The sequence below is a fragment of the Akebia trifoliata genome, chromosome 15 (assembly GCF_017979445.1).
Source record: "Akebia trifoliata isolate Shusen 1 chromosome 15, ASM1797944v1, whole genome shotgun sequence".
Taxonomy (NCBI): Eukaryota; Viridiplantae; Streptophyta; class Magnoliopsida; order Ranunculales; family Lardizabalaceae; genus Akebia; species Akebia trifoliata.
This window is the reverse complement of record NC_141389.1, coordinates 17,426,642-17,451,873: the sequence shown is the minus strand read 5'-3', so window position 1 is coordinate 17,451,873 and position 25,232 is coordinate 17,426,642. Positions and strand designations below refer to the sequence as shown.

The following is a 25,232-nucleotide window of genomic DNA, read 5'->3' as shown; positions in this document are numbered from 1 at the left end:
AGCTGCTCAATGCATTCCAACTTTTACATATTACACACCAATTTCTTAAATTATTTAAATCAAAGATTAAAACACAATTTTCAAACATTCAAAGGTTCGGCTCGTATTATTATCTCAACATTACAAAACGTTATAACACTCGTTCAAGCAACTTCAGTAGTTGTTTACAATTATGACTAGGATCATATAAAATCCTATACCCCAAAAATAGAAATCGAGCCAAAAATAAAAAACCAAGAGCATATATATTGGCACCCCAACTTTTACTTATTCTAAACCATTCACTTAATTTCTTAATTTTTAATTGAGGTGTAATAAGTAAAAGTTGGGTGCCAATGGCAGCTCTCTTAAAAAACAAATGGGATCAGAGACTTGACCTCCTTGGGGAAGTTTGGGAATTTGGAGAGGTACCATTTCCTTGTGGCATAGCTCCTCCCCATCAAATAGAGTGTGGTACCCATTGTGAAGGAGAATGGATAGAGTGTTTGAGATATGAAGCAAACCCCTACAAACTCCAAAATTTCAAAAAGATAATGTGGGCAAATCACTAGGTTGAAAAGACCACCTTTTGGGATCTTGTACCCTTCACCTTCTTTTTCCCTTAGTTTTGAAAGGATGTAGTGGTGGTAAAAGTTACCAACAATACCCACCAAAAACAGGGCAACCCCTGTGTACATCAGATCGAGTGATGGCATAGGGATACCCTTCATTAAGTGTTGGTTGTAGATCATGCTGACCGTCGAGATAAAATAGCTGAAGGAGATTAGTATGGTGGAGTCTAGAACCATCCCTCCACTGTATTTATGAACAAACAAAACCTACACAACAGAACAAACAATTTTATTAGTCGAGAACATGGTTTTAGATCTCGATTTCCAAGGCATCCAAGCGAGATTTCACTGTGACTCACCCGGTACAATGACTCATTCAAGTTTTGACACATCTCAGCTGATAATTGAAAACTTGGTCTAGTTTGACTTATATAAATCCGTTTTGATTTTTTAAAAGCTGTTATTGCCACACCAACTTTTACTAATGCCACACCAATTCATTTGTAAATCACCAAAGATTTACACAGTTGGTGTGGCATTAGTAAAAGTTGGTGTGGCAATAGTAACTCTCTTTTTGTGCTGAGTGTATATTTTCCTCCACTCTCCGGTGTGTTGGTTGGTTAACATTTTTCATACCAATATAATTGATTTTTAAGAATTTAAATGTTTATGATCTATACTGACATTGAGGCTTCTATTAATCCTAGTTTGCAACCATATGACCTTCGGATTTAAATGCATGAGGTGGCAGAAGAAGCATTCCACATACTTGCAAACTTCTCTTATAATTCCAACCTAGCATGGAAATCTGATGAGATGAGGATTACATACAATCAACTCCCTTAGGACTTACCATGACTGAATTTCCCGATACTTAGGGTTTTGATTTGTATACCTATACACTTACATAACGAAATTCTAAAACCCAATCTAACTAAAATTGTGAAGGGACACTTAAAGAATTTTTTGGGAAAAACTCATAGTATTTATTTAGTTAATCAAATATCTACCAATCTCCCTCTCTTGGTTCACAATACACATTCATACTAAGACTTTCTGAGTAAAATCTTAAAGATTGAGTAACCACTTTATAATTTTGATTGAAAAATCAGATTGCAAAAGAGTGCAACACGATTTTGTCTTTTAAACGTTCACCCAAATCCAAGAATACCAATAATGGTGAATAATGAGTATACGATACATTACCTATAATACGTTCACCCTATTTACTGTTTTCTCATGCACTTCTCCAAAATTCTTCTGCAACCTGTCAAATTTATCTATTGTGTAAATTACATCAGGTTTTGTGCATTCACGGCACACACCAAGATTTTTATGACTGATATACATCACTTAAATAATGCTAGATTCCATTCATCTCGTTTGTAAGGCATTGAAATTTGTTGTCACAGGTACCTTTAAGGGTGTGCAATCTTGTATTATATATCTTCTAGGTACTCACTCAACTATTCCTATCGGAATTATCCTATATACCCAATAAAGAGATATTTACGAATGTAGATCCCCAAAACTCTTTGACAGAAAATATAGTATATTGTAGGAAGTGGACATAGTTGTTAGCAAGAAATGTTATCTATGCACGATATCATGATCTAAATGGATTTACTTAGCTTATATGTCAAATCCTCCTATTCTTGAATTGTGAGTCCTCCAATTGTTGCAAATAGATTTCTTATGTGAGCTCTGCCTTTAGGGAAGTTGTCTTCATATCCATTTGATACAGTTCTATATCACAATGCATTCACAATGTTAGAAATACCCCAATTGAGTTCTTCTTGGGGATAGACGAGAAGGACTCCGCATAATCAAATTTTTTTTTATAAATGTAATCCTCTGTTACCAAATCAGCTCAATCCTTTCGACTCTGCCTTTTGAATCCTGTCTGGTCTTGAAACCTCAATTGAATTCAATTACTTTGGCATCCCCGGGTAATCCTTTCAAGTTTCATACCATATTATATTCCATATATTCAATTCTTCTCACATAACATCAAGTCATTCTTAAGAACAATCGCTTTCCATGGTTTGAGTAATTAGAAGGACCATCAAGTTATAAACTCATAATGTCAACTTCAGTGATATAAGCTTCATTATCTTTGGGAATTACCAATCTTCTAAGTCTAGTAGACCTCTTGATGTTCTACAGTCACAATTATAGAGTTGTGTTATTGTACCCTGTACAGTTCTTGCATTTCTATATTAATGGGCTGAGGGAATCTCGCAAGGATACATGGTGCAATACAGATCTGATCATCCATGATCTATTGAAAATGATCTCCCTATGCCTTGAATTCCCACTATTATCGACATCATACAAGAACCTAACATTATTTATGTCCATAATTTGTATTGGTATAATTGGAGAGTAGAACTCTGGATAACCAATAAAACTACCACTCAACGTCTTGAGATGAAGCTTTTGCATATCTATGTTGTAGATATTTTTTTTCGTAGGGCATCCCCAAACATTCAAGTCACTTAAACTCAGCTTTCTCCTAGCATAGCTTAAGTAGATTTTCAAGTACTGCTTTTTGTGAACTCTATTTAACATGTAAACAGATGTCTTCAAGGCCTATTACATTGAAAAGTCATCTATATTCTATAAAGAACTAGTGTTCAGCACCATGAGAGGTAGTATAAAAAGGTCCAAAGATATGTGTATAAATGTGCTCTAGAAAATAAGAATTCTTAATGATATTTAATTTCTACAGAAATAGCGTAGCACAAGAGGGAGTAGAAAAAGGTCCACAAGTATATGTATAAATTAGTTCAAGAAATTAAGAATTCTAAATGGTAAATACTTTTTTCATTTTGTTATCTTCCCTTCAAGAAATCTACAGAAGTATGGAAGTTAGAGAAGTCTAAACATCATAAAAATCCATACTTAACTAACAACTTAATTATCCTTGGAGATGTTTCATAATCTTTTGTCACAGACAAGAGTTCTCATCAAAACAAGTTGTAAAGGCCACATAAAGATTATAGGATTATCATTCTTCTTAGTTATTTGTGTTTCCTTTTATTTGTTTTTACTATTTTGGTGAGATTGTTTAAGTAGGAATGCTATATCCTTGTTTTGGTATGATTGTAGTTAGTTTAAAAAGTGTGATGTAAAATATCTCTGTAGACACCCCACTTTGTCTGGATTGAGCCTGAGAGCTCAGAAAATCTTATAGAAAAGGGTTTGGCCCGAAAATGTTAGACAAAAGGGCTCAAAGGCCCATCAGAAGAAGTTCAAGGCCCAAAGGAGCCTTTCAAGTAGGCCCAATCCCAACCTATCCGCACCTTAGGTATAAACGGGCAATTTTTTGGCCTGTCCTCACCTCACATATGGACAGGTTTAATTTTGGCATGTCCTCACTTCACCTACAGACAAGCTTAATTTTGGACTGACTTCACCTCACATAAGGACAGACAGAAGCATTGTGGGGATCATTCTACTTTAAACCCACAAACCTCTCTTTTTCTTGAGACCACAAGGCATTTTACTTCTTTAACCTTGTTTTAGCCTCACTTAGCACTCTATCCTTGGTTCTCATGTAATTGTGTCAATTATCTCATCTTTGACAACTATGGTCACCCTTGGTCCCCACAAGAAGGCAATAACCTCCATGCCCCTAATTTGTTGAGTCCTATTTTATGGTAATTGACACTAAGCCCTTCACTCTTCTCATAATTCAAAGTCTTTCCTTCCAAGTTAAATGTTATTTGACCAAGGTCGAAAGATCTTTACCCTTTTTCCCGATCTTCAATAACTCTTAGAACCTCAAAAGCAATTACACTTCTAACCCCACTTTGTTGAGAGACATGAGAAAAGGATTGACCCTATAGCCCTTACTTTTGAATGATATTTACATGCCATCTTTATTCATTTTCCAACCAATTCATTATTTTTCAACGGGTTTAGACACTCTTGTCCCCCCAAAGAATTCTCTAGAACTTTTTGAGTCTGTACTCCTTTACCCTTTGGTAATCTTGATTGGTAAGACTCAAAAAGCTGAGAATGGCCATCAAGGACAAGACGATTGAGGGCAACCATGGTCCTTCATTGAGGTTTTCTAGGGAATATTGCTAACTTAAAGAAATTTGGACTTTTTTATCCCCAAGGGTCTCCCAAAGGCCCATAAATAGATCATTCCAAGGAGGAAAAAAAAAGAGTTCCACCGTCCCAAAATTTTGTCAAAATCCCTTCTCAAAACCTTCTAAACCTCAAAATTCTGTCCAACTTTTTACCCATACCTTTTGGAAGTCTAGATTAAGAAGAGGAAGGAAAAGACCAAGGTGGGGTGAGACATTTGAGTTGCTTTTTATGTTTATTTGAATCTTCTTGCTTCTCCCCCTCTCATTTTATCTTTCCTTGTTGCTTCTTTTTAAAGTTCTAGTTCAATGTAATGTAGTTCAACGGCTAGTTTGGGATGAAAGTTAGCCTCCTAGTGCAAGGATCCTTACTAACTGTAAGTCCATTTGGAACTTTAATTTCTTGCCATAATCTTCAATGGTTTAGTTTCAAGTTGTTTAAATTCCTTGCATGTAGTGTAATTCTTTTTTCTCCAGTCTCTACCTTACTAGCAACCGTGTAGTTTAATTTCAATGGCCCAAGGTGGAAGAGAGTAATCCCTCACTATGTGATTATGTGAGGTAAACATCCATTTTCTAAGTCCATGAATAAATTCCTTTAAGGAACATTTGCATGCATACACTCGAGCACACACCACCACCTCTATTTCCAAAATGGTTATGAGTCAAAAGAGTGAATCTATCTAGATTTACACTTAAAACTCCAAACCAACAAAAAAAAAGTCTTTAGAGGACATATTCTTATGCATAAGGTGTAAGCCCCCAAAGAGATTTTTCCAATCCATGGACATGTCCCTAGAGCCTCACTAACAAAATATAGTCCCAAGTGAGTACATATATGTGTGGTTCATGCTTGAGATTCAAAAGGGTGAAGTCTAACTAGATTTACACCAAAACCTAAAGCTCACAAAAAATTCCAGCAAGCATGTTTCTTCTCTTATAGCTTGCTCATTGAAGCTACAAGCAATCTAAAGGACCTACTCATGCCTCTATGTGTTTGTACATATCTACTATTTTTCTAATTCCAAAAAATCAAAAAAATCAGTTTTCTACTTTCACTATTGGCCAATATGGTAACTGTGGAGGATATTTCTCGCTAGAAACCGAAAGGTGACACGTGGCACCTAGGGATTCAAGTTTGGTATGGATATACGAGGGTAAGCTCGGCAGAGAGTACAAAATATTTAGGAGATATGACCCAAAATCCCCTTCTAAGTTGGAGAAGGGTAAAATCGGTAGTGGAATACAATTAAGTCCTAAGGTCTCAGCTCTATATATATAGATGGAAAAATGAGCTAAAAGGTATGATTTTCTCCCCTCCAAACTTCACTTATTTTTGTACTAAATCTCTGACTTGGGCGTCGGAGTAGTGTCGTTGCAAGCACACCCAAGAGAACGAGGAGAGGGGGTCGCAAGGTGGCATCACAGATCTCAAGGTAGAGCGAATATCCACATCTACAATTTGGCGCCGTCTGTGGGATTTCGAATATGAACCACGAATTCACCAAATGGGGGTAATGGATGAGGGAAGATTTCAAAAAAAGTGGCTGCTGTGTTCGGGAGAAACATAAAAAGAGAGTCGTTTTTTATGATTTGTGCCTTCATCCACCTTTTAAATCAAAGCTTTTGAACATTGAACGGCAGAGATCCTTTGAAAAGAGATCTCTCAGTGAGCTATTGATTGGAGAGGAGAGAGATGAACAAAGACAATCTGATTGTATTAAGTTTCAGAGCATCATCAAGAATTAATGGCGGCTAGAGATCTCGAATCCGATCTTGCCTTAGCTTTTGAATTACAAATGCAAGAAGCCATGTCTGCATCTCTTGCTTTTCAACCTTCATCTTCCGACTCTGCACCAGCTCCATTAATGGAGCTCAAGATCAAACTCAGATCACGACATAGTTGGGGCCTAAATCGATGGTCTTGGTTTAGATCAACGGTTGAAACTTCCCTTTCACCGCCTTCATCTTCCGTGATAACAGTAGTAAAAGAGATAAAGAAGGTTATGTTTTGATACATAAGCCTACACATCATTTTTTATGTATGGAGTTGATGTGATGTTGACAGTTGCATTACTTGTTAAAGTGAAAAACATCACATCAGCATAATGATACTGCAGGTTTAATGTGGTGGCTATGAAAATAAAGAAGGTGATAGTAGATGAAGACATTAAATGGTTATTTTGGGAGCATTTACACGTGGATAGGATACACAAAAGTGGGACCCGATTGAGTTGAGTTGGTGACTCAGGGACACTACGAATCCGATTACCATAGGACCGGGTTTATGGTTTGGTGATTGGAGTTGAGACAAGATGGAGTTGACCCATAAAGTTGTGACCCAATGAGAAGCGGGGGATGCTATTGTGTAAGGCTGACCAACCTTCAACAAAGCTCACAACAAGTTGCGAAAGCTTGACTTGACCCAACAGGGTGCATCAAGACTCATTTGAAATTGAGTATGGAGAAATATGATAGTTTGGGTGGCGTTGACTCATTGTTTGACAAACAAAATAAAACAGTATCACATAAGTTGTGATAAAAAAGATGAAGGACACAAAAGAACTTGACACATACCCGACTCATATGGGGAGTCTGATCTATATCCTAAGTCAGTCATGCGGGACCACTTAGCGCCACACCCGACTCATAGGAGAGTCTGGTCCATATCCTAAGTCGGTTATGCGGGACCACTTAGCACTACACCCGACTCATATGGGGAGCCTGGTCTATATCCTAAGTCGGTCATGCTTAGCACCACACCCGACTCATATGGGGAGTCCAGTCTATATCCTAAGTCAGTCATGCGGGACCACTTAGCGCCACACCCGACTCATATGGGGAGTTCGGTCTATATCCTAAGTCGATCATGTGGGACCACTTAGTGCCACACCCAACTCATATGGGGAGTCCGGTCCACATCCTAAGTTGGTCATGCAGGACCACTTAGTGCAAAGTCCAATCGTTGGGGGTCAACCTATAAAGAAAACCTTGGCCCTTCACTGGTGCCGAGTCCAACCGAGGGGTTGGTATAGCAGAAAGCCTTGGCCCATCATAGGAGCCGAGTCCGATCTGGGACTTCGATCGATTATTCTATCATGTATCAAAGCCTTGGCCCATCATGGGAGTCGAGCCCGATCTGGGACTTCGATCGATTATTCTATCATGTATCAAAGCCTTGGCCCATCATGGGAGTCAAGTCCGATCTGGGACTTCGATCGGTTATTCTATCATTTATCAAAGCCTTGGCCCATCATGGGAGCCGAGCCCGATCTGGGACTTCGATCGATTATTCTATCATTTATCAAAGTCTTGGATCATTTTGGGATCCAAGCCCGATCTGGGATTTTGGTAGGTTTATCTATTATTTATCAAAGCCTTGGCCCGTCATTGGAGCCGAGCTCAATCTAGGATTTCGATCGATTATTCTACTATTTATCAAAGTCTTAGATCGTTGTGGGATTCGAGCCCGATCTGGGATTTCGATCAGTTTTTCTATTATTTATCTAAGTCTTGGATCATTTCGGGATCCAAGCCCGATCTGAGATTTTGGTCGGGTCTTCTAGTATTTAACAAAAATCTTGGTTTGTGAGAGGAGCAAATCTCGACCGTAAGGGGGTCGGCACACAGCGAAAATCTTGGCGAGTGAAGGGAACCAAGCCCGATCAATGAAGGTCGGGTTAACTAGTCTTTGTTTTTTTTATAACGACTGGTTCATAAAGGAGGCAAGTCCATCCATTGGGGGGTGGATTTAATTGATTTATGTTCCAAACCCGACCGTAGGGGATTATATCTATTGACTTTGGAGATCGGGTTTATGGTGGCACCAAGCCTAGTCGATAATCAGAAAATGACAATGTATGGGGCGCGTGATTACGTGTCACATAGTACCATTCATTTATTCTCGGGCGCTCAGACTAAAAGTCCAAACCCCCGAGAGGGGGTATTGTGGAGGATATTTCTCGTTAGAAACCGAGGGGTGACACGTGGCACCTAGGGATTCAAATTTTGTATGGATATACGAGGGTAAGCTCGGCAGAGAGTACAAAATATTTAGGAGATATGTCCCAAAATCCCCTTCTACGTTGGAGAAGGGTAAAATCGGTAATGGGATCCAATTAAGTCCTAAGGTCTCATCTCTATATATATATATGGACAAATGAGCTAAAAGGTAGATTTTCTCCCCCTTCCAAACTTCACTTATTTTTTGTACTAAATCTCTGACTTGGGAGTCGGAGTGGTGTCGTTACAGGCACACCCAAGAGAACGAGGAGAGAGAGTCGCAAGGTGGCATCACAGATCTTAAGGGAGAGCGAGAACGACCGAAATCCCAGATCGGACTTGGATCCCGAAATCATCCAAGACTTAGATAAATAATAGAAAAACTGATCGAAATCACAGATCGGGCTCGAATCCCACAACGATCCAAGACTTTGATAAATAGTAGAATAACCGATCGAAATCCTAGATCAAGCTCGGCTCCCATGACGGGCCAAGGCCTTGATATATAATAGATAAATCGACCGAATCCCAGATCGGGCTTGGATCCCAAAATGATCCAAGACTTTGATAAATAATTGAATAACCGATCGAAGTCCCAGATCGGGCTCGACTCCCATGATGGGTCAAGACTTTGATAAATGATAGAATAACCGATCGAAGCCCCAGATCGGACTCGGCTCTCATGATGGGCCAAGGCCTTGATACATGATTGAATAACCGATCGAAGTCCCAGATCGGGCTCGGCTCCCATGATGAGCCAAGGCTTTCCGCTACACCAACCCCTTGGTTGGGCTCGGCACCATTGAAGGGCCAAGGCTTTCCGTTATACCAACCCCTCAGTTGGGCTCGGCACCAGTGAAGGGCCAAGGCTTTCCGCTATACCAACCCCTCGGTTGGGCTCAGCACCAGTAAAGGGCCAAGCCTTTCTTTATAGGCCGACCCCAAACGGTCCGACTTTGCACTAAGTGGTCCCACATGACCGACTTAGGATGTGGACCGAACTCCCCATATGAGTCGGGTGTGGCGCTAAATGGTCCTGCATGACCGGCTTAGGATATAGACTGGACTCCCTATATGAGTCGGGTGTGGCACTAAGTGGTCCCGCATGACTGACTTAGGATATAGACCGGACTCCCCATATGAGTCGGGTGTGGCACTAAGCATGACCGACTTAAGATATAGACCGGACTCCCCATATGAGTCGGGTGTGTGTCAAGTTCCTTTGTGTGCTGCATCTTGTTTATCACAACTTATGTGATACTGTTCATTTTTGTTTGTCAAACAGTGAGTCAACGCCACCCAAACTATCATATTTCTCCATACTCAATTTCAAATGAGTCTTGATGCACCCTGTTGGGTCAAGTCAAGCTTTCGCAACTTTTTGTGAGCTTTGTTGAAGGTTGGTCAGCCTTACACAATAGCATCCCCCGCTTCCCATTGGGTCACAGCTTTATGGGTCAACTCCATCTTGTCTCAACTCCAATCAACAAACCATAAACCCGGTCCTATGGTAATCGGAGTTGTAGTGTCCCTGAGTCACCAACTCAACTCAATTAGGTCCCACTTTTGTGTATCCTATCCACGTGTAAATGCTCCCAAAATAACCATTTAATGCCTCCACCTACTATCACCTTCTTTATTTCCACAGCCACGACATTAAACCTACAGTATCATTATGCCGATGTGATGTTTTTCACTTTAACAAGCAATGCAACTGTCAACATCACATCAACTCCATACATCAACACTGATGTGCAGGCTTATGTATCTAAACATAACCTTATTTATCTCTTTTACTACTGTTATCACGGAAGAGGAAGGCGGTGAAAGGGAAGTTTCAACTGTTGATATGAACCAACACCATCGATTTAAGCCCCAACTATGCCATGATCTGAGCTTGATCTTGAGCTCCATTAATGGAGCTGGTGCAGAGTTGGAAGATGAAGGTTGAAAAGCGAGAGATGTAGACATGGCTTCTTGCATTTGTAATTCAAAAGCTAAGGCAAGATCAGATTCGAGATCTCTAGCTGCCATTAATTCTTGATGATACTCTGAAACTTAATACAATCAGCATGTCTTTATTCATCTCTCTCCTCTCATGAGACCAATCAATAGCTCGCTGAGAGATCTCTTTTCAAAGGATCTCTGCCGTTCAATGTTCAAAAACTTCGATTTAAAAGGTGGATGAAGGCACAAATCATAAAAAACGACTCTCTTTTTATGTTTCTCCCGAACAAAGCAGCCACTCTTTTCGAAATCTTCTCTCATCCATTACCCCCATTTGGTGAATTCGTGGTTCATATTCGAATTCCCACAGACAGCGCCAAATTGTAGATGCGGATATTCGCTCTTCCTTGAAATCTGTGATGCCACCTTGCAACCCCCTCTCCTCGTTTTCTTGGGTGTGCCTGCAACGACACCACTCCGACGCCCAAGTCAGAGATTTAGTACAAAAAATAAGTGAAGTTTGAAGGGGGGAGAAAATCATACCTTTTAGCTCATTTGTCTATTTATATATATAGAGATGAGACCTTAAGACTTAATTGGATCCCACTACCGATTTTACCCTTCTCCAACTTAGAAGGGGATTTTGGGACATATCTCGTAAATGTTTTGTACTCTCTACCGAGCTTACCCTCGTATATTCATACCAAACTTGAATCCCTAGGTGCCACGTGTCACCCCTCGGTTTCTAACGAGAAATATCCTCCACAGTAACCACCAACTTGGTGGGTGAGGCAAGGTGCCTAACACCTTCCTTGTCTCACAACCGAACCTACTTACCCTTGAACTCTAGGTTAAGACCAGATTTGAGTCATTAAATCCCGAAAAATCAAATTTCAAAAACCTATTTTATGGTGTTCATTCACACCTTGAACTCTATGAATGGTGACAACTCCTAAACCCAAACCCAAGTAGATGAGATTTAAAGTCTTAAACTCTCACATATCTACAATCTCCAGAGGAGAGATTGGCATGAAATAAAATAAAGATATTTCTATTAGGAGGTTGATCATCGTGGATATTCCATTAAGGTTGGTTTCTATTAATTGAATTTATTAGTATTTAAGTAAAGATTCCTTAGGAAAAGCTACAACTAGTATTAGAGCATGGTTTCATACATGGAGTTTGAGGTGGAGGTCATTGACAAGAGACGATCAAGAGTCAAGTGCAGATGTTGCAAAGACCATATACATTGATGGAAACACTCAATCAAAAAGTTTAATGCAAGAAGGAGAATCGGATGAGGATATCAAATTTGATCAGGAAGTACATCATACCATAAATAATGTCGAGCATGACGATAAGATAGTCCAACTAAAAATATACTAATTGATTTTCAATGCTTTGATGGCAAGGATCCAATCGGTTGAGCATTCACGAATGAGCAATATAAGAGCTTTAATCAATTTCGGACAGCAGGGCGGTTCAAATATCACCAAATCATACACCGGGATATGCATTCCATGGTTGCAATGAATTGGGAAAACTATAGGAAATATGACTTAGCAAAAAATTCACTCATGGTCTATGTCCGAACCAAACACCCCAAGACAAACTACTATGTCTGGTATGCCCCCTCATATATCTATTTTTTTTTTTTATTATTATTATAAAATATCTTGTTTTCTTAGCATAAAAAAAAAAGGTGAACAGGGTTTTAAACCCATGATTCAAAAGCTCAATCTAAGCTCTAATAATACCAATTGTTACATATTTAATAGAATCTAGCTACCTCACATGAATTATATGTAAAACTTGAACTAGAGCATTTAAATTGTAGGAAACTAGAGAAATAATATTGAATTAATAATAACTATATATAAAAAATAAATAAATAAATTCTTATTCTTACAAAGACGAGAAGAAGAAGAATTGATACCTCGAGGATTCTTTTAAGGAAATGGAAGGTAAGAGCTGAATTGAGCAACATAAATCTGAACCCATCGTGGGGGAAAATCCCAAAAGAGGCAGCACCAGCTATAAAGGCAGGTGTGTACAAAATAAGCATGCCGATTCTGCTAGAGATCTTCATCTCTTTCTCCATTTTTTTCTTAGAATTAGTGTTCCAGAACTTGGAGTACTGAAGGTGTTTGCCTCTTATCTCTGATAAACCAGCGTTCGCTAATGAAGCAAAACTGATTACAGTCATGGCTGTTACGAAGAGGGATGGTGGTGGTGGATACACAAATTTAAGTAACAAAGGCATCATCTCTCTCTCTCTCTCTCCAAAGTTTCTTCTCCTCCTGGATTTCTTTCTGGTTTCGTTGCTGAGGACTGTGGAGTACAAGAGAACACGCATGAATTATTAATATAGATTCTATTGCCACCCCCAAACTTTTCTAATGACACCCCAATTCATATGTAAATCATCGCAGGTGGATCCCTGGATCTTCATTTCGTGCACTAAATATATAACGAAAATACGAGTTGAGTACATTCTTCATTTTTAAATCTCAAAGAATCAATCATAAAATGACCCCCGCTAACACATACACGATTGACGTGCATCGTCTCATAGATCTTTTCCTTTGGTACACACTTGAAAAAAGATAAATAATTTTCAAAATATGAATCAACATGTTATTTTATCATTAGTCATTCTCAAAGTATGTTTTTTCAATGAATTCATTGTTTTAATATCTATGAATCTAATGATAAAATGTCATTGATTTTGTCAGATCAGCAATCTCGCTAATAATTTATCTACAAATTTTTTTATTATGAAAATGACGAATTCACTGAAAAAACACATTTTAGAAATTAAAATAAACAGTATATTAAAATTGGAATTTTGGCATAAGTTATGAAATGTTTTGAGGAAAATCCCAACCATCAAAGATCAACACACTTTTTGAGGTGGAATCACCAAAAGTTAATGTGGCAATAGCAGCTCTCATTATTAAATGGACGGAGAGTGGGCAGTTGGAAGATAAATGCTCTGTGCCGAGTTATGACAAAACTTCAGTTGGTTTATTGGATATATAATATTATTCTATTCTTACATTGTTAAAATGAAAATCATTATAGATTTTATAACTTTTTTTGTCTTTAGTATTTTTATTGTAGCATTTGAAAAATACACCCGAAGTCGTATCTAACTTATTTTTATTATTTTAATTATTTAAAAAAAAAATTTTATCATTCTCATGAAGAGTTTGGATAGTATATGTTGGGGAAGAATGTTAAAAATTACACTCCCACACCTCAAGTCTTGCTTACCACATGGTAATCTCTCATTAAATATATTAAATGTATTAGTGTAGACACTCCATTTTTGTACTCGCCTGATTAATCAACTCTTCAATCCGATCGCAACGATTCTTAATGATGGGTATTTATTTCAATGCTTTATTTTGTTATTAGATATGTTCCAGAAATCCAGATGAGGTATCTCGAACTGACAAAACTGTAGAAACCACGCTACACTAGGAAAATATAACCCCAAAAGCTTAGAAATCATTATCTTACATACAAAAAGAAGTTTTACGATGAAAATCACTAAAAAATGATTAAATTATCAAAATACCCATAACCTTAAAATACCTTAGAGCCTACGTTACGTTTAAGAAAACTCATTCAAACACATAAAACAATAAATCGAAACCAAATAAATCATTTCGTCAATTTTCATAGAATTCGACAAAATTACGAAAATACCCCTCATAAAGTTCACGACTATTTCACACAAAAAATTTCATAAATGACACAAATCAATATTTTCATTGAATTCCTTACGAAAAATCGATTCTAAAACATCCTAAAATATAAAAAATCGACTTGAAACACAAAAAGTCCTCTCCGAGGGTAAAACAGTAATTTCATAATTTTTATAATTAAAAATTTTGAAATTAATAAATAAAATATTAAATAATTAAAGTGAAACATTAATAAAATTTATTTAAAAATTTAAACTAAAAAAATCGATCAATCAGACTCTCAGGCAAAAATTTTTAGGGTTACCAAGATATTTCTTTAAGGACCCCTCCATTTGGGGGTCCAAAGAATTAAAGATATAATAGAGGGGGGTTCTCCAAACAATTAAAGTCAAGATATTAAAGTCAATCAAGTAAAACTAAAGTCAAAATTAAAGTCAATTACTTAAGACTTAAGGCAAGATATTAAAGTTAATCAAGTAAGACTAAAGTCAAAATCTTAAAGTCAATCAAATAAGACCAAAAGTCAAAACCCTAATAGAGTTCTAATTAAATAATAACTCTATTTAATATAATTCTAACTAAAATATAATTCTACCTAAAACAATTCTAATTAAAATACAACTCTACCTAAAATAATTCTAACTAAAATACAACTCTAACTAAAAGAATTCTAATTAAACACTAATTCGATCTAAACAAACTCTTAAAAAATTCTATATATAGGGGTCCTCACACCCTATTTTCGTATCAAATAATAAACTCTAAGAGAAGTAGGTCAAAAAGTTTTCCTAGCCTCCCATAAACTTTAATTTTGAAGTCTTAACTCCTTATCTAACACCCATACCTCAATTTTTACTCGAAAAACACCTAGAAGCCCTTCAAAAACACCCAGAAATCCATAAACAAATCTGAAGAATCCAGATCTAAGAAAGAGATACCTTGCTTCGAATATTAGAAATCAGATCCGGAGACAGAATAAAGCGATGAGTACTGTACAATGAGTTACTCTATAAGATCTGAGGGAACAAGACCGTTGCATTCAGAAAAGGTAACTATTTTTATTTTTTTATTATTATTTAGGTCTTGTTAGCAATATAGTTTTATTTGAAAATTAGTAGAGACCGGCGTTTGTTGGGCGAGGTTGGTGCCTAACACCTTCCAATCCCGTAACGTGATCCCCAGACTTAGTATCTTTTGAAGATTAGTTGTTTTATCCGTTTCGAGTCAATGTTCGGTTCCTAGACCGTAATAACTAGGTCGCGACTCCCAAACCTCAAAGGTCAAAAGTGGATCCGCGCACCTCGCGGATCGAGGGCGCTTTCAATTAGAAAAAAAAATTTGATATCTATGTAGCAAAATTTTGTTTAGAATATTATCGTTGTATAGGGTAAATATGGCTATTAAACAAAGACCTTACACATGTCTAGATTTAAGATAAGCTCGTTCGAGTTGATCCAATTTTGTCTCAAATCGGTGGCACTTATAAGGATTAGTAGCTCTATTCAGCCCAATTTGGCCAAGTAAGTGGAGTGCCTACTTGTCCATAGAGAAGGAAGAATAGACCAAGGCAACTTAATAGGACATATTGTCATGTTATGCTTGAGTCTCATTAGGAAAGTATCTCGAGGTTCTAAGAGTGATTGATCGTGTATCAATCTCACTTTTTCCTAAAAGATAGTTTTTGTTTTATAGGATATTTCATTTATCGATCCGAATGATTTAAAAGGAGTAGATCTCAATCCCCACAAAGAAGGAAGGGGGTGATGTGTTAAGATGGGAGATAAAAGAAAGATGAGAACGTATAAATAGGTGAAAAGATTTCGAAGGAAAGGGCTGGACTTTTGGACTTCGAAAAACCTTTTGAGAATGAATTTTGGAAGGCTACTTTGAAGGCTCGCCTTTGAGATAGTTAACATTTTTTTATTATTATTATTTTATGGAACTGAAGTGCAAACCTGAGCATCCGAGGGTTTTTGGTAGGTATTGCATCGATGCCCCAGTGTGTTAGTGAGGGAAAAGGACCCATCATCAAGGATATTTGAGTTTGTAGCACACCATTTCTTCTAGACTGAACTTGAGAGCTCTTAAAATCCTTTCCTAAGATAAGGGCCAATCTTAAAAAGTACAATGTCTTGGGTTACCAAAGTCCATAAGCAAATTAGGCCTACGCCTTAGGGTACCTACTACCTGAAAAGATTTAGGCCTAGGCCTTGGGTTGCCAACGGCTTGAATTTTTTTTGGGCCTCAAGAAATGGGTGTAAGGAGATGGGCCTCCCTTGGGTTGTGCCATACATGGGAAATGACCAATCAGTTGGGCAATTAAGATTTGATTTTGTGCTCTTTAGTGCTTCGTATTTACTTAAGGGGTTTTGAAAGCGCCCTCGATCCGCGGGGTGCGTGGATCCGCTTTTGACCCTTGAGGTTTGGGAGTCGCCACCTAGTTATTATGGTCTAGGAACCGATCAATGACTTTAAATGGATAAAGAACTAATCTAGAACAGAAAAAATTGAATTCAGGATCATGTTACGGGGTCGGAAGGTGTTAGGCACCAACCCCGCCTGGCCAAAGCCGGTCTCTACTAATTTCCCAAATAAGTTACATTACTAAAAAAATCTAGATAAAAAAAAGTAAGAAATTATACCTTTCCGATAGCAAAGACCTTGTTCCCTCAGATTCGACAAAAACTGCTCCTTGTACCGTACTCCTTGCTTCGTTCTGTCTCCAGATTTGATTTCTGATCTCCGAGGCAAGGTATCTCTTTGTTGATATGGATTCTTCGAGTTTGTTATGGGTTTTAGGGTATTTTTTAAGGGCTTTTAGGTGTTTTTTAAGCTAAAATCGAAGAAGGGATGTTAGGTAAGGAGTTGGGACTCCAAAACTAGGGTTTATGGGAGGCTAGGAGGGCTTTTTGACCTACTTCTCTTATGGTTTATGACTTGATACGAAAATAGGGTGTGAGGACCTCTATTTATAGATTTTTTTTAGGGGTTGATTTAGATAGAGTTAGTGTTTAATTAGAGTTCTTTTAATTAGAGTTGTGTTTTAGTTAAACTTGTTTTAGGTAGAGTTGTGTTTTAATTAGAATTATTTTAGGTGGAGTTGTGTTTTAGTTAGAACTCTATTAGATAGAGTTATTATTTAATTAGAACTCTATTATGATTTTGACTTTTGGTCTCATTTGATTGACTTTTAATATTTTGTCTTAATTGATTGACTTTTAATATCTTGACTTTAGTCTTGCTTAATTGACTTTTTAATTTTGACTTTAGTCTCACTTGATTGACTTTAATACCTTGACTTTAGTTTTACTTGATAGGCTTTAAATTTTTTAAGAACCCCCCTCGATTGATCGATTTCTTTGGTTCAAAATTTTAAATTAATTTCATTAATGTTTCACTTTAATTATTTAATATTTTATTTATTAATTTCAAAAATTTTAATTATAAAAATTATGAAATTACCGTTTTACCCCGGAAAAGGACTTTTCACGTTTTAAGTCGGTTTTTAATGTTCTAGGATGTTTTAGAATCGATTTTTCGTTAGGAATTCAATGGAAATATTAGTTTGTGTCATTTATGAAATTTTTTGTGTGAAATGGTTGTGAACATTATGAGGGACATTTTCATAATTTTATCAAATTCTGTGAAAATTGGCAAAATGATTTATTTGATTTCGATTTGTTGTTTTATGTGTTCGAAAGGGTTTTCCTAATCGTAACGTAGGCTCTAGGATTGTTTTGATGTTTGGGGTATTTGAGTAATTTGATTAATTTTTAGTAATTTTTATCGTGAAGCTTCTTTTTGGGTCTGTAAGATGATGATTTCTATGTTTCTGGAGTCGTATTTTCCTAGCGTAGCGTGATTTCTACAGTTTTATCAGTTCAAGATACCTCATCCGAATTTCTGAAACATTTCTGATAACAAAATAAAGCAATGGAAATAATATCCATCATTGGGAACCATTGCGATCGAGTTGACGAGTTGATTAATCAGGCGGATGCAAAAATGGACTGTCTACAGATGCCCCTCTTTGGCAGAGGGTTGAAGCAAACTAGATAGCAAATCTATTTTGATAGATAGTGCGATATCCGAATGCCAAAGCTAGTGGATGTTCATTTTGCAGCCTGACTTAGTAATTCGTCAAGGTATTCGAATCCTTGAGCGTAAGCTCTCCCCGAATTAAAAGGTTATCAGGTCCTTGAGCGTGAGCTCTCACTAACAGTGCCAGATCCTTAAATTTTAGAAAATTCTTCTTGACTGATGTAACAACTATGCAAGTATGTGATTTAAAATTTAAGATTTTAAGTTAGAATTGAGTAAAATCTGAGCATAATTTGAGCATAATCTGAGCATAAACTGAGCATAATTCCGAGAAAACCCTCGGCGACAACTGAGCATAATTCCGAGAAAACCCTCGGTGGTAACTGAGCATAGTTCCGAGAAAACCCTTGGCGGCATCTGAGCATAATTCCGAGAAAACCTTGGCGGCATCTGAGCATAGTTCCGAGAAAACCCTCGGCGGTAACTGAGCATAGTTCCGAGAAAACCCTCGACGGCATCTGAGCATAGTTTCGAGAAAACCCTCGGCGGCATCTGAACATAATTCCGAGAAAGCCTTCGACGGCATCTAAGCATAGTTCCGAGAATGCCCTTGGTGGTAACTGAGCATAGTTCCGAGAAAGCCCTCGGTGGCATCTGAGCATAGTTCCGAGAAAACCCTCGGCGGCATCTGAGCATAATTTCAAGAAAGCCCTCGGCGGCATCTGAGCATAACTCCAAGAAACCCATCGGCGGCATCTGATCATAGTTCCGAGAAAATCCTCGGCGGTAACTGAGCATAGTTCTGAGAAAACCCTAGGCGACATCTGAGCAAAATTTCGAGAAAGCCCTCGGCGGCATCTGAGCATAGTTCTGAGAAACTCGACGGTAATTGATTGAGTAAAACTGAGACTAAAGGAATAAATCTAGGAAAGAACGATTGAAAATGAATCTGGAAAAGAGGGGTTAGATCTGGAAATTAAAAGATCTAAGACAGAATGAATGTCCTATCTCCTATATGAGATCCAAAATACTTTTGTTTGAACCTGAGGTTTTACCCCAAAGTTTTATGAATTTAAAACCCGAGTTTTTATTTCTTTTGATCCTCAAAAGTTTTTCGAAAAACTGTTATCAAGAGGGTAACCTTAAGTTTGGGGTTCTCATTATCATTGCTCAAAAAACAAAATGCCCCTAGTTTGACAATGAACATGGCATTGAAGATAATTGAACACATCATGCAAAAATTTTAAAAAATGCCCCTACTATAAGGGGGAAAAGTTATAAGAAAGAAAATGCCCTTGTATGAAGGTTTGAAATATTTGATTACCACAAGCGCAATAAAGATCCAACTTTTAATTTTGATTAATTTTATTGAAGATTTTGAGTCAAGCTCAAGAGAACAAAATATTTCCTTTTGGGACTCATCATAAAATTCACCATTTTCTCTATTGGTTCACTCAGGGAAGTAAACATTTTCCGATCGATCATAGACAAGATACTTGTGGCTTCTGAGTCTATGCCTAGTTTAAGCTAAGTATTGAACTTGATTATTCGGACTTTTGATGTTTCAGCTCGGATCGCTCTCAGCTTGGGATCTTCTTCTGTTTTTTCTTTGTTGCTCTAACTTTTGCCTAGATGGTCTTTTCAGGTTTCAATCTATCGAGCTTGCTCTAACTTTTGCCTAGATCGCCTTTTCAGGTTTTCAATCTATCGAGCTTTTTCTTCTTTTTTCTTGGCTTTGATTGTTGCCAAAGTTGTCCTTTCAGATTTTCAACCTTGCGAGCTTACCTTAATTTTTGCCTAAGTCGCCTTTTTCAGATTTTCAACTTAGCAGGCTTCATTTTTATCTTTTTTTTATCTTTTTCTTATCATCTTGTCTTCTAGAGTTACTGTCTGATCATGCTTTGCTATCTTCCTTAACTTTTCGTACGGTACTTAGGAGGACTTTTATAGGTGGGCTTAAGACTGGATATAAAAAGAAAGGAATTTTGAGGCTCAAAAACCCAAATGCCTCTTGTGTGGCATTTCTTTTTAAATTTTCTTCCCCATTTTGGATTTTTTTTTTCTTTTGAATTTTTTTCATTTTTTATTATGTGGGCAAATATATATTTTTTTTTGTTTTGATGTGGTCGGGCCTGAAGTAACTTCTCAGGTTGCCTACGTACCCCAGAATTTTAGGATCAGACCAAAATGTAGTTCGAATATTTTCCCTCCCCTAGGTTAGGTCAACGGGCTGAGAAAGAAAAAGGCATTATTTTTTTTAAAGGCTGCAAAGGGCTGGGAAATGAAATATTGAACTGGATAGCAGGAAAATTGATTCGGCCTCTTTAAATGTAGTACCGTTTGATCTGGTCAAGGTTGGTTGACTCTGGTAATTAAATTTCATCATGATCTTGAAGTCTGACAGCTTTTCCTGGTAATATTTCCTTGATGATGAACGTACCTCTCCAATTTGGTTTGAACTTCCCTCTAGGGTCAAAGATAGGTGTCCGATTTACTTTAAATATTAAATCCTCGACTTGTAAGTGATGGGCCTTGATCTTTTTGTCAAACGCACGGGCGATTCTTCTTTGATAAGCTTGCAAGTGGTATAAAACTCTTAGTCGTTTTTCTCCGATCAAACTTAATAATTTATACCACTGACTAACCCAATCTGTTTCTAACAATTGACTTTCCTTGAAGGCCTTGAGATACGGGATTTCTATTTCAACTGATAAGATTACTTCCATATCATACTCTAGAAATGAGGGAATAGCTCCAGTGGAAAACTGCATTAAAGTATGATGTGCCCCTAGTGTGAATGGTAACTTCTCTAACTAATCCTGGTGTGATTGACACATTTCTTTGATGATTGTTTTGAGATATTTTATTGGTTGCTTCAACTTTTTCATTAATTTGAGGACGGTAGAGAGACAATGTGATGTCGAATCTCAAACTTTGAACACAGAGTGATAACTTAAGCTTTGATGTACGACCCATTATCTGAGATCAATACTGCTTCAACTGTTTCATTAATCTGATAATGGTAATCTATTCTGGGAGCTCTACCATGTTGAGAAGTCTAGCACTGATACATTTTGTAATATCTTCTTTGATCTCATTTTATCAATTCAATATCTAATCCGTGTCAGACAAAACCCAAGCTTGTACCTAACATATCCTCATAGGCCCACGCGAACAAGTCTTTTGAAATTTCTGAGAAAATTCATTATCCCCTTGTGTTCCTCTAGAGATAGGATGGTTTCTATTTGAATTTCTTTAGGAATTTATTTCTGTTCCAAAGTCAATGACCTTTGCTTTCTTGAGCCCGACTCTTATCTTCTTGTTCAGAAAAAAAAATATATTATTAGTTAATTCGTTAATGCGCTCGACGTATTCAAAAATTTTCTTTATCCGATCAATTTCAGATTGAGCAACAGACACCTCTATAGACTCGATGAACTAACTTGACTCAATAGGAAAGAGTAGATTCAATCTAAGGAAGACATGACCTTGTTGGAAAAAAGGACTTGAGCTAACCCAAATGACTCATGAAAACTCAAGACAATTACCCACACGCGTTTGAATAGGACTGAGGACTAAGATATTGCTTACAACCGGTAGGATTGAAGTACTATGATTTTCTAAGAACAATTGGACGACGTTGAGAAATTCTGATGATTGATTTGGCGTTGACGTTGTTCTAATTGACCAGACTAGTAACCCTAACAAAATGGTGAACGATTGAGCTTAGGTGCAATGATAACCTTGAGACCCCATCAAATGTGAATCTAATTAATTTCAGTGTTACCCCCTTGATAACATTTTAAATGAACCCTGAAAATTCATGCAATGATTATTCAGAAGGAAAATAATTCTATTGCACTCTTGAAAATGATTGACAAATAATGTTTTCATTGAATAAAACTTTCACAAATCTGATTAGTTTTTGCAAGTCATTTTCTTTTTAGAAAAATACATTTTAGTAATTTTTCAAAGTCCATGCAAAAAAGAAAACTTTCAAGTTTCATGCAAAAATATATCTTTTGTAAATCATTTTTCCTTCATTCTCTTTTCTTCTACAAAATATTTTTTCTTTGAAAAATCTTGTTCTTATGGAAAACACCTTTTCTGGAAAATATATTTTTTTTCAGAGAACACTTCTTCTGGAAAATACTTTCCTTTTGTAAACCATTTCTCTTATTTGAAAATGGGTTGAAACCCGAATTTAGAAAAGAATTTGATTTCCATTTTGATCTAAATGACCCGACCCATCATGATTATTGGATCGAGATAGACTAGGTCATTATAAATTATTACAAAAAATGGATTATTTACTGGGTCGGTGCACCCATTTTAATTTTCAAAAGAAATTTTTTTGATTCTTGAGGACAATCATACATTCTGATCTCATACATCATTCACATACACTTATCAATCATAATGTTCCATTCTATGAACAACCCGGGAACACCCAATAAGTTCGAGTCATGACCTACAGGGAAGGTTTCTAGACTCTAGACTTACTACGTGCAATGCATTTTTATCTGGCCACCCTTGCCCAAGCACACCTATATACCTCTCGATACGTGGTGACTTGGTTTAATATACCGTATAGGTGATAATCTAAAACCTCAATTCACTTCTTTGAAGCCAAAAACAGCCAGTTTGATCTCCAGTTGAAAGGTGGCGCATAATGTTAAGCAAGGGCCCACTTAAATACCTCTCGTCTAGAATAGACGTAGTCTATCCCTCTTGTACAGTAGGGTACAGCGGGGCAAGATCTTGCTTAGGCACCGATTTTGACCAAGAAATTGATATACTTAGATTATCTTTTACATACCTATGGGTACGAGTCAAGAGTTGTAGCTTTCATAAATGGTTTGACATCCCACGAGGGGACCGAACACGTACTAGTACTACGTTAGCAATCGGGACATGTGACTGTGTTGCTCACAATAGGTCAAAGGCTCAGGTCGCTCCAGCCTGGGTGCATCAATATACCTCTCAGAATCACCTGATCAGACGGTATTGATGCTCCAGTTTGATATACCCTAAGGTACGTGACTGGAGTTATGGTTTTCATGAATGACGTCGCATCTCCGAGGAGACCGGGCCACGCACTAGTGCCTCGTTGGCTATATGGGACGTGTAAGTGGGTAAAACAGTAAACGTGTTTGTGGTGTGTGCAAAACAGGGTAGGGTGTGCCCGGGGCCTTTTCCAAACAAATGGACCCATGGGCCCAATCAAACCAATCAAGGGAAGATATTAAATCATACAAGTGTAGGCATACATCGATTAGAAACATATTCATATGGTTTAATTTAAGCTTTAAACATGCACATCTCTAGCATTCATCAATTAGCAAATCAATTAATGAATAAGGGCCTATAATAATTAATTAGATCTAATTATCGCAATAGGCACAAATTTTGCAATTTTTATGGTCCAATCAAAAGGTTATTTTGGGTGATCTTAAATAAATTAAGATTCCCAAGAATATTAAATTAAGGATGGAAAGACAATGGTTGGAACAAGAGGTGATTTTTATTTTTTTAACCAAAAAAACAAATTGATTTTCCTAAAAAAAAACTCTATGTTCATTTTTTCTTTTAATAGAAGTATGAGACCTCCAAAAAAAATCCTTTAAACAAAACAAAACAAAAAAGAAAAAAAATTAAAACTTGAGGCCTCAAATATCTATTATGGTGTTCAGAAAGTCAATTCATCAATGGTTTCGAAACTTTTCTATAATCTAGATTTTATTGGTATTTTATTGGTTTGGAAGAGAAAAAAAAAATTTAGCGCTTAATGATTCTACCGATCTTGATCAATTTACTTACTGAGAAAGTAGACAAAACAACCCAAAAAAAAAAAACTTTAAATCGATGAACCCCCAATTTCCCACATAAGTTGCCGATTTTAGTAGAATCGATGAACCAAGATCTTAATATTTAGTTTGAGATTGATCTCTCCATTGAATCTTTCCCAATCGACCTTTAAGCCTTTACTCCAATGGCGATAGCTATTTTAAGCTTCACGAGTTCACCTAACCTTAGGGAACCACCTTTCTTATCTTTGATGAAGATCAATGGCACCTGCCTTGATGAGGCCAAGCTAGGAAGGTGTTTTTATTAACCATCAGGGGTTGCAATCAGAAGCTAAAAGTACAGCCTGAAGCCGAACTGAAGAAGCCTCGTGACCACAATAGTCCACAGGAGGCTCTTGAGCAAAACTTCCCAAACCAGCACTTGGCATCATCCGCTCCAACACACGGGTGACATCATTGACCCCAATTGAGAATTATTGCTTAATCCATATTTTCTTCAGGCAATGCTCCCTGTGAGATCTTTGCTGACCCTATCTCCCTGTCCAATGATTTGAGAAGATGAACAAGATGCTTATCTTCATAGAGATATTAAACTGTTGTTGTTCTTGTTGATAAGTAGAAACATATTTTGGGGCCTCAAGGGAATTCCTGGATTTCTTATTTCTCTTTCGCATGGTGGGAAAATGTTTGATATTCACAAAGTTCTCTTGCACTCCAACTGTTTGAAATCACAGTTTTTGTGAGATTTTCGCACAGCCCGAACGCATGAGAAGATGAATATCGAAGACTAGAGATGATATTGTGGAGAAATCAAACGGTTAGAGGAGCTCAAAAGTGAATGAGGATCCTGGATTTGAAGGGTGGAGAGAGAGTTGTGAAGAGAGAGAGAAAGAGAGAACAAAAAAACGTCTTCTCTGTTTGCTGTTTTTCAGCATGTGGAGAAGAAGATAAAAAACAATAAGATCTGTTTTCTACTAACGGTACACCACACGAATTTTTTTTTTTATTTCTTGGAATCCTCTCCTCATCACAAACAACATTAAAAAAACAATTTTTATTGTTTCTTAGATCATC

The 25,232-nt window shown here is 37.2% G+C and overlaps 1 protein-coding gene across 1 annotated transcript; it reads right to left on the bottom strand.

Annotated features, from left to right (window-relative positions):
* Window positions 1-21: 21 nt before the first annotated feature.
* Window positions 22-12,949, bottom strand: LOC147384454 (3-oxo-5-alpha-steroid 4-dehydrogenase family protein). Its single transcript, XM_086426549.1, has 2 exons — window positions 12,534-12,949; window positions 22-818 (listed from the first exon to the last, which is right to left on the bottom strand). The coding sequence occupies exons 1-2, from the start codon at window positions 12,861-12,863 to the stop codon at window positions 348-350; spliced, it is 801 nt and encodes a 266-aa protein (XP_086282675.1). The 5' UTR covers window positions 12,864-12,949; the 3' UTR covers window positions 22-347.
* Between the last annotated feature and the right edge of the window lie 12,283 nt (window positions 12,950-25,232).

What these genes read in the sequence shown, in the direction of transcription:
- LOC147384454 (XM_086426549.1), bottom strand. Translation starts at nt 12,863, where the DNA reads ATGATGCCTTTGTTACTTAAATTTGTGTATCCACCACCACCATCCCTC. An exon ending in TCCTTAAAAGAATCCTCGAG is followed by an intron (nt 819 to 12,533) that starts GTATCAATTCTT and finishes TCTGTTGTGTAG; the next exon opens with GTTTTGTTTGTTCATAAATA.